A 10,273-nucleotide genomic window follows, 5' to 3' on the forward strand; every position below is an offset into this window, starting at 1 on the left:
CCTACACCTGGGTTTTTCTCTGAAATATAGATGAATCTAACCCTATCTTTCTCTATAGTAGGGTTTCTTTTCCTTTCCTGGCCTATGGACTCTCTCAGAATAATGATTTTTGCCTACATTCACAATTGAAGAAAAGACTAAATTTCAACTAGAATCCTCATCTAAATTCAGAGGTTTACACATCCTTGGATCCCAGGTTAAGAACCCAGCTATATAATGTCTCAAGGGAGGAGGGAAAGAGGAGAAGAGTAGAGGAAGCTTAGAAATGAGACTTATAACACTTAGAAATGAAGCTTAACATCATATATCTTTATTGTAACTACGTACTAGCAAAAAGTCTTAGGAAAAAGCCTGAAAAAAAAGCTTCTTTCAAAGACACTAGAGTTTGGACAAGCTGTATGTAATACTGCATTTTTTTTTTTTTTGCAGTGATACAGGTAAGGAAACAAACCCTCCTTAAAAGCAACAAGCAACAGCAATAGATATCCCTGATGCTGAGGATTGATCAGTTCAGTATCAGGCCCTATCTCCAAGGTTTACTTCCATGGAAGGCTGGTCATAACTCCTTACTCCCCACACTGTGATGCTTTTCTTCCCTGTCCCTCACTACTTATAACCTCCTACAAAACTCTGGTCTCATCTAAGGCCCTTAACTCCAGAGCCACCACCAGTGGCTCAGAGCCAAGACAGCCCTCATCCCTTTCCAAGTCCCAGACATCACTGCTGAAGCAAAGGAGGAGTGAGCCACCCCAAGGGAAGGCTGGTTCAATTCAGGGAATATCTGACATTTGATGTGTTCCTGGTTTCCCAAGTTAGAATTATAAACACTTTCCCACAGCAACATTGTTAACTGTCATGCTTAGGTTCTGGAATACTACATTTCAGGTATGTTACAAGCTAAGTGTTTGAGTGCCCACCTGGAAACTCAACATTGTTCCTATTAAAAAAAAAATGGAGTACAGAAAAGCAAGAACTTGAATGTCTGGAAAATAGCTTGGGAAACCCCTAATGAGTGGATGGTAACTACTGGTAAACTTGACTCCAGATTTTAAGGTACTTGATTCGACATCTCCAATCTTTTCAATATGCCTGTTATAATGGAAAGAACAAGATTTAGGGTCAGGAAACCAAACTTGGAATCTCCCTGGGTGACCTTGAACAAGTCACTTAACTTCCTTGGTTTTCACTTTTCTCATTTGTAAAATAAGAAGGTTGGACTAGATATGATCTCTAAAGTAACTTCCAGATCCAAATACTATGGCTTTACGAGCCATGGTAGAAACGATGGGTACCACCAGCCTGGGTAACTTAAGCTAATCCTAAAAGTACACCCAACATTCCCTGATGATAGGAAGTATTCTGGTGGCAGGTGTTAAGTCAGCCTAGGATTTAAAATTAGTATTAACCACAAAGGAGTCCACAGGAAGATAATTAAGATCCAAAACTGGACCATCCTTACCACCTCTGCCTCCTACACTAGACAAGTGACAAGGGCTGCTAAGAGAACCCAGCATTTTGAGTTCCTTAGGAGAAAAGCGCTCCGAATACAAAGTAAAGCAACAGTAGATCTTTTCCTATTATCCACAAATGAATAGTTTAATGCTCAATTGTCCTTGCTACTGCTGCCTCCTACACTGGATAACTAAATGAATCCCACATTCTGAGTTCCTCAGGAGAAAAGCATTATGAAAATGCTAAAAGTAAAATAAAACTAGATCTTTTCCTTTTATCCACAAATGAACAGTCCAAAGCTTGACTATCTGTGCTACCTCTGACTCCTACACTAAAGAAACTATACGGGCTGCAAAGAAAATCCAACATTCAGAGTCCCTTAGGAGAAAAAGATTCTGAATATAAAGTACTATTTATCTGCAAGGAGCTATCTGCCACTGACAATTGTCAGACTGTTCAAGAAACCAGAAGCTTCAAGCTGAAGGGAAGATACAGAGAAAAAAATAATAAATCATTTTTTATAGAGCTTTAGGGTCCCTCTCCTTAACATCAAAGCTATGTGATAACAAATATATTAAGATCCCTGTTTTATAAATGAGAAAACTGAGGCATAAAAAAGGTGAAATAACTTGCTATGGGTTACACAGATTGTAAATAATGGAGCAAGGACTCAAACCCAGATTTACAAACTCTAAATAACACTAGTATTGTTTCTAGTAAGACCAGTGTTGTTTCCCATACCAAGTATATCTGAGAGAATCTGCTGGCCCCACAATTGCCTTTGATCGTTTGAAAAGGGAAGAAAGGAAGGAAAGAAGGAAGGAAGGAAGGAGAAAAAAAAAGAAAGGAAGAAAAAGAAAAAGAAAGAGGGAAGGAGGGAAGGAAGGAGAAAAAGAAAGAAAGAAGAAAAGAAAGAGAAAGAAAGAAGGAAGGAAGGAACTTTCTTATTTTCTTCTTCCCTTCATCCTTGGCTAGGGATAGCAACATGGCAAAGGAGAGCTGCTGCTGAAATGATGGATTTTGGATGAAAGCAGGCCATAAGACCTAAAGGAGGTCCCTCTGGTGGTGTAGTCAAGTCCCTGCAGGTTGCTTTAGGGAAGCAAAGAACACCATCAGCATCTCAATGACCCAGCTCCAGTCCAACTATCTTTGCAGGAATTACCTGATTCTCAACTATATCATGACAGTCAGCCCAAATACTATGGTGTTAGCCCTGGAAAACATCCAACGTTCCTACCAAACTGGACCTCAACACTGTCTGTGCTTTCCCACCTCCAAATCCCTCAGGGACATCACCACCCTGTCTTGACCCGTCAAAATCAGACCCATTCAAAGTCCTGATCAAATGCTCCTTCCTCCTTCCTTCCTTCTGCCTTTCTTGATTTTACACACACACACACACACACACACACACACACACACACACACACACAGGCAAAAGTAACTTCTGTGCACTCTGTTTACATCTCTCTTGTAAACTTTCTTTCTATATTGTTTTAAGAGTTATTTGTGTACATGTCTCCTATAACATAATATAAACTCCTTAAAGGCTTATTCATTCATAGCACCAAGCACAGTGTAGCATGTATATCCAACAAATGTTTGTTGCACTGAAACAAATTAAAACCATCACTGATACTATAAAATCATAGGGTACTCTCCAAAAAGTAGGCCAGGAAAATTACCATGATGCAAGTTTCTAGGCAGTTTCCAGAAACATGCAGGCCTTTGCTGCTGCATATTTCATCCTGAAAGTGCTAAAAGTACAGATGGACCAACAAACCACTGGGCAAATGCCCGGCTGCATTCTAGGGTAATTTAACATTTGGTAGAGCTTAGAGTTAGGAAGCGGTAAGGAAACCATAAGGATGAAAAAAGAAGTACAAAGTTCTCAACTTACTATGGTACGATCTATCAACCCCATCACTGCATAGTCAACCTCTTCTGCCACTCCCTACCCCCAACCAAACCCCTAGAATTTTCTATACCCTAACCTTAAATACTATTCTTGTGCTAGATAAAAGTCCATCAATGCTTAATCATGTTATACAGTCACCAAAGTATTAGTCGCTAAGAGCTATACAATGGATCTCAATTTTTATGAAACGCTATTGAAAGCCAAATTGTGTGCTATATTTTTATTGTTCAAAAGTTTTATTTTTTGAAAATAATCTGTTAAAAATTCTAAGCATCACTGAAACCAAATCAATTTCTTGATAAGAAGCTGGCACAACTACGTCTATGGAAAATATAATGGCTTGAAGTCAATAAAATTCTTTACCTATGTATATCATTTTCAATCCATTTATGTAGATTGAAATCCATTCATGCAGATTGAAATCCTTGTTGTGCCATGAGAAGCCCAACATTTATCGCTCCAGAGTCCCATCGAATGAATTTCTAAACTTGGGCAAATGTCAGGATGCATTATCCTGGCATCCCAACCCAAATGAAGACAAAAATTTTTGAAGGTTGATTAATATTGCAAAACTCATTCCTCTGCCTTATTCTGTTAAAAAAAAAAATAATTATATCTCTATACAAACTAGAGATAGGGAAGATTCCTCAAATCATTCTCATCAGGATTAACACTACAAATCAAATACAGGGTGTCCCAAAAGTCTTAGTGAAGACTTAAGCTACTTAAGTTTACATCTACACTGAGACTTTTAGGACAACATGTATACTGTGTAGCAAGCAGTCCCCTCCTGTCCCTCCACCTGAGAGCTACTAAATTAGCCCAATCTTCAAAATCTCAGTGGCAAAAAAAAAATAAAATTAAAAAAACAAAATCTCAGTGGCAAAATTTATGTGAATTTTCGAATATAAATAAAAAATGGATGATGCTTTTTTGATCAACACACCAAAGCTTTCAGTCCAAATGTCAGAGAGCCCAAGCACAACAAAACAAATGCAATTCTTCCTGAAAGCATGAGTTTTAACATATTAATTTTATCTGCTTAATATATTAAAAAAAAAACCACACCCTGGCTCTCAACATCGTCTAGTTTCAAATCACATCCATGGGTATAATTCTAGAAAGCTTTCTTAAAATCACATGAGATGGAAAATAAAGTGTTCACTGTTTACAAATATTGTGCTTAGCTTAAAGGATCCATTAAGGATTACCCTCTATATCAGGTGTGACTTTATACCACCAATCCCGTGGTAGTTAAAAAGCAGCCTCTATTAAGACACACAAAATGCCTATTTTTTTCACAAATACGACCAGTACTTGAACCAGTATAAATATGGGTGGCATTATTTTGGCAAGTGATGAGAAAGGTCAAAGTATCATTATTGACATTAATATTATTAATAATGCTTAACAACTTTCCAACTAATGGAAATGATTTATATGGCATTTAACTGGGGCTCAGGGGAAGCCTTGTGCATAAAAGTCAAGAAATTACATTGACACCCAAGTTAATGCCAGTGCTGAGCATTAAATGATATAAAATATTTATTTGCAACATATTATCAGCAATTCCAAAGCATCCAATCACTCAAGTTTGGGGCTGCTTGTCTTTTTGGAGCAAGTCTATAATCTAAAAGGAACAAAATGACTTCATTTCATAGACCTTGAGAACAGCAGGGTCTTTCAGATCTGAGGGAAGCTTGCTTTTAACAAGTAACACATTTATGAAAGAGGAGAAAAGTTGTTTCTCTGCTGCTAAAATACCCTTTTACTCAAACTGAAAAAGCACTAGCTGTAATCTTACTTCCACCAACTGACTTTGATGACACCTGAAAGGTTTAGTCATCTGAAAATGATGGCCTATCTTGAACCAACCAAAAGAACCAGTTTCTTAAAGCATATATTTCATAGATGATTTCCTTAATGAAAGCATCTATACATTTCTAGCTCTAGAAAAAGACTAAAATACACATTTTATACCCCTGTTTTAACAAATGCTTTGTGAGACTAAGTAAATTTAAATCCCAAATAAAGTCCTACCATACCTTTATAGAATGGTACCATAACAGTTTTAAATAGGTTGGTGCCATTCTCAAGGTCTAAAAAGAGTGGATTAAGTACACATTGTACTTCGAATGTCAACATAATGGGCTTTTGTTTCTTTTTAATAATTTCAAATGTTCGAAATGACCACAGTGTATGATATTCAAATAGGAGTGTTGTATGTGAGCACAAAAAAAAAATGTATATATTATTACATCAAATTGTTTTTGGAGAGTAACCCCGATTATTTTAACTTATAATAACAGAAGGCTTTCATAACTGTCTCATGAACGGGTTACATATGAGGTAGTAAAATGATATAGAACATACCTTAAAGCAGTTTTTAAGGCATGTGATTATTTTTAAATCCAACACAATGAAAACTGTTAAGGAAACAAAACTAGTTACTTGAGGAAAAGCTTCAAAATAATGTTAAGTAGTTCGACTTTTTGGTCACATATTCATTAACTACGAGTATGACCTTTATGTAAAACAACTTTGCTATAACAATAGCCCAACAAGTTTTAGCCCTAGTTATGCTGTAAACCTCAAATGGGGGAGGGGGGGAGCCAGGGAGGAGACTCAAGGGAAAGAATTTTGATCAAACTAGTGAATAACTGCTATGGTTTTCAACCAGTACGATGACATTAGAACTGGTTGTAAAAACAGGTCCGGCAGTACCACCACAGAGACGGTCCTCAGAGGTTTCTGAGTGACAATCCTTTGCTTCTTCAAAATCTGTCACCCTTTATTTCAGAAGCTAGATGCAGTAAGTGAATGAGTTCCATCTTAAGTCTTAAGAACAGAACGCCGTTATACCCAATCCTCTTTGGAGGAAAACTTCAGAGCAGCCTTTCACGTTTTTCAATTTATTTCTACCTGGTCCCCTAACAGAAAGGTCCCTGACACCATACTTCAATGATGTATAGCCCAAGGTGAATTAAATTAAAACCTCAGTTCTTAATTAAAATAGGTATGCATGAGGCTAGTGCAAGACGGGCTGCCTTTCCATCCCCAGGTCTCCTATCTTTCCCTACCAACGCAATTACAGGCCCGAAGACTGCATTTAACCCAAAAGGGTTTGTTAAATTTCGGGAAAAGTCACTGGCCCTTTAAATGTGCTGGCTTTCTTAGCTCAGTCCCTCTCCAGGCAACCACCCCTGAGGTCCCCTCCCTCTCACCCCGCCCCCTCCAAAGTGTCACACTTGAACTTTAACTCAGCTAAAGCAGCCTAGCGCCCGTAGACCCCGCCAGCTGTGGCCGCCCCTTTGCACGTGTCGGATGAGCTATCCTGGGCTCTTTTAGCTAGTGCCCAGCCCCCTGAACCCGGGGTCACTCCTGATAAATCAAAACAAAACGAGTACTGGGTCCTCCAAGAAAACCCTAAGGCCCGCACCAAACCAGCTTCCTCAAGCTTCTTTTCCTCCACCTGCTTGTCCCACTGTCCCCTAAGTCCAGTACACACACACACACACACACAGTCACTTCACCCCTGTTTTTGCTGCCCCTCTAGGTTCCAGGAGAAATGGCATCACGGCTCAGCACCAATTTATGGACTACACATTGGAGGGACTGAGCCGGGACTTTCAGACCCTGACCCTGCACTTCCCTATCAATTTTAAGGAAGGAATCATTGGATTTGGATTCCGAGGACGTGGGTTCAACTCCCGGCTCTCCTCCTTTAATACCTGCGCGACTTAGAGTTTCCTCATCAGTAAAATGAGGGAGCTGGACTAGATGACCTCTAGGTCCCTTCCAGCTCTGAGTCCAAGATCCTGTAACAAGGAAATGGGCCTGTTGCGGGAGTTGTGGCGCCGGGAGTCAAGCCTTATCTCCCTTTTCTGGTCCCGACCCTAGCATCCACTCCACATATTTCATCACTGCAACTGGACCCGTCTTTATTCCCAAAAGATACCCTTGACTCAGCCCCCCAGCCAAAACACACACACGCACAGACACACACTTCCTGCAAATCTCAGACTTACCTCTATACATACACTACTATAGAGTTCCCTGCAAACAAGGGCCGGACATTGGTGAAGGAAAGGCAGCCAGTTTTACAGCTGCCCCCTCGTAGATACAAACCTGCACGCCTATCTCCCTATAGCCTTCCCCTTCTTCCCACATCCCGGAGGTGGTGGTGACCACAGCAGACGCTTCTCACCCTCGTGGCTTCCCAGTGCCTTCGTCGTCCCCCCCTCCCCCCAGGAACAGACGCCCCCTCCCCCCCTCCAGGGGGTGTGGGCTCGGGGGGCCTCACCTTCCAGCCAGCAGAGCTGTTGCTGTCCCCCTTATCCTTGAAGTAGGGGACGCTCTTCACCATCCACTCGTAGATCTGGGACAGGGTGAGCCGCTTCTCGGCCGAGCTCTCGATGGCCTTGGTGATCAGGTCGGCGTAGGACAGGTTGCCCCAGGCGTTGCGGCGGGACGAGCTGCTCTTGCGGGGCTGGCCGGCCAGGGGCCCCGCCGAGGCCGGGGGCACGGGCGGGTGCTGCTGGAGGGGCCCGGGCTGCTGCTGCTGCTGCAGGCAGGTGGTCTCCGGACACTGGAAGTCCGTACACAGTCCTCCCGCGGCCGCCGCCGCCGCCGCCGCCGCCGCTGCCGCCGCAGCCGCCGCCACGGCCGCCGCAGCCGCCGCCACGGGACCCGAGGGCTGCTCGAAGTCCTCGCTCTCCTCCAGGAGGCTCAGATTGCTGATGAAGTCGGAGCTGACAGCGGCCGAGGCGGCGGACGCGGCATCCCCGGGATTCCCTGCCCCGCCGCCGCCGCCGCCGCCGCCGCCGCCGGAGGGGGCCGGACTGGAGGTGGCCGAAGTCGACTGGTTAAACTCCGGTCTGGGAAGGGGCCAAGTGCACGACCGAGGCCGGGGCAGTGGCTCGAAGTCCGGGTCGATCTCCACCACCTGAGGCGCTTCGGCCATGGTGACCCCCCTCCCCTCCCCCCCCGGCCACAAGAGACCGAAAAAGAGAGAAACCAGAGGAAGGGGGTGGGGGAGGGGACTTCTCCGGAGTTAAATACTGGGCTAGGGGTGGGGGAGGGGAAAAGCGGGGGTGGGAAGGGGGGTAGGAGAGAAGCTTAGGTGGGGGGGGGGGAGAGAAACCAGAACTTAACTTCGTGGGCTTGTTAATTAATGCCTAAGCTTCCCGCGAGTTGCGGCGGCTGCTACTGCTGCTCCGGCCGCCGCAGTGGCAGTGGCAATGGCAGTGGCCGCCGGACAACAGGTTCGATTCGGCCGGGAGCGAAAAAGGGACAGAATCCGCCGCAAAGGTGTCCGGCAGACGAGCGCGGAAGGCGGTGGCTGTCCGGGTGCCGCGGCTGCGCCTCCACTACTTGTTCGGTCCTGCGGAGGCGGCGGCGGCTGCGACTGTTGCTGCTGCGGCTGTTGCTGCTGCTCGGGCTCCTGCTGCCTGTTGAATGTGGCGGCGGCTGGCTGAGGGAGCAGCAGCAACTCACCGGCCCACACCAGACTTACGGGATCTACTACCACCACCCAGCCGCGGGGCGGTGAGTCCCAGCTAGCTCCCTCCCCCCGGGGGCTGATTGACTGCAGCACCTCAGCCAATGGGAGCGCGCGCGCTGCTTAGGAAACGACTTGCTTGTCAATTTCGCGGGGCCGGTTTTCCTAGGGGAGGAGGAGGCAGTGGTTTAGTTTGGGGGGGTGAGGGGAGGTGGGAAGGAGGAGGTTTTCGTGGTTTCTTTTTTTCTTTCTTTCTTTTTTTTTTTTGGATCATTATTTTCTGGTAATTCTCGAGTGTGTTTCTGTGAGACTCAGTGTTTTGATTTCTGTGAGGTAAACCAGCGTGGAGGCGGCGACAGTAGTTTGTTTACTACCGAGGAGAGGAGAAGCCTGGGAGGGATACGAGGACGCGAAGATGAGGAACCTCGAGGACGGGTTTTGCAGGCGTCCCAGGGGTCCTCCCCGTGTCTCTTCGTTCTTGGGGTGCTGGGAAGATGGGGAACGGGGGGCAGACGGTAGCGTAGAGAGCCATCCTGGATGTGCAGGACCCACAGGAATTCTAAGCGCTTTAGTAAAACTAGTGTTGGGGGGGAAGGGGTAGCGTAATTTCGTGGATTTCTGCCCAGTCACCTACTTTGAGCCCCACGGGGGATTTATTTTCGGTGGGATATGGAAGTCAGGGCTCTCTCTGTCTCTCTCTCTCTGTTTCACTCTGTCTCTCCCTCTCCTTCTCTCTCCCTTTCTCTCCCTCTCTCTCCCTCTTTCACCCCCCTCCCTCCCCTAATTTACAGCGTGTTTGAGTGAGAGAAAGCCAGTTCGGGTTGCTGATTCCCCAGTCCTCGTGACAAACCTCACTAGTGTTGACTATGTTTCCCGCGAGCAGTAGACACACACACACACACACACACACACACACACACACTACATCTCTATCTCTCTGTCTCTTTCTCTCCCCCTGTCTCTCTCTGTCCCTCTCCCTCTTTCTCCCTTTCTCTCCCTCTCTCTCCCTCTTTCACCCCCCTCCCTCCCCTAATTTTCAGTGTGTTTGAGTGAGAGAAAGCCAGCTCGGGTTGCTGATTCCCCAATCCTCGTGACAAACCTCACTAGTGTTGACTATGTTTCCCGCGAAGACACACACACACACACACAGTCACACACTACATCTCTGTCTCTGTCTGTCTGTCTCTCTCTCCCCCCTCCCTTCCTCCCTCCCTCTTTCCCTTCTCTGAGCCTGTCACTGTTTCTACAACCTCCTCCACCCCTACCTCGGCCACGTGCAGAACTCCGAGACTTGGCCTTGGTGTAGGGGACTGACTGATAGGTCCATTAACCAGGGCCACCCTCCCCTCCTCCCCCTTGCTGCTTCTCTCCCTCTCAGTGAATCCGTTCCATTTCCTTCAGGA

At 45.4% G+C, this 10,273-nt stretch overlaps 1 protein-coding gene across 1 annotated transcript in view; it reads right to left on the reverse strand.

The window, feature by feature from the left end:
* The window catches only part of FOXO1 (forkhead box O1), a 116,521-nt gene extending 108,103 nt beyond the window's left edge, over positions 1–8,418 (reverse strand). Inside the window, exon 1 of the mRNA XM_027856906.1 lies at positions 7,674–8,418. Within this exon, the coding sequence (XP_027712707.1) occupies positions 7,674–8,333 (660 nt within the window). The 5' untranslated portion in view covers positions 8,334–8,418. The remainder of the gene's footprint in view (positions 1–7,673) is intronic.
* Positions 8,419–10,273: the final 1,855 nt, after the last annotated feature.

This window comes from Vombatus ursinus, unplaced genomic scaffold (assembly GCF_900497805.2).
Source record: "Vombatus ursinus unplaced genomic scaffold, bare-nosed wombat genome assembly UNPS02011700.1, whole genome shotgun sequence".
Lineage (NCBI taxonomy): Eukaryota > Metazoa > Chordata > Mammalia > Diprotodontia > Vombatidae > Vombatus > Vombatus ursinus.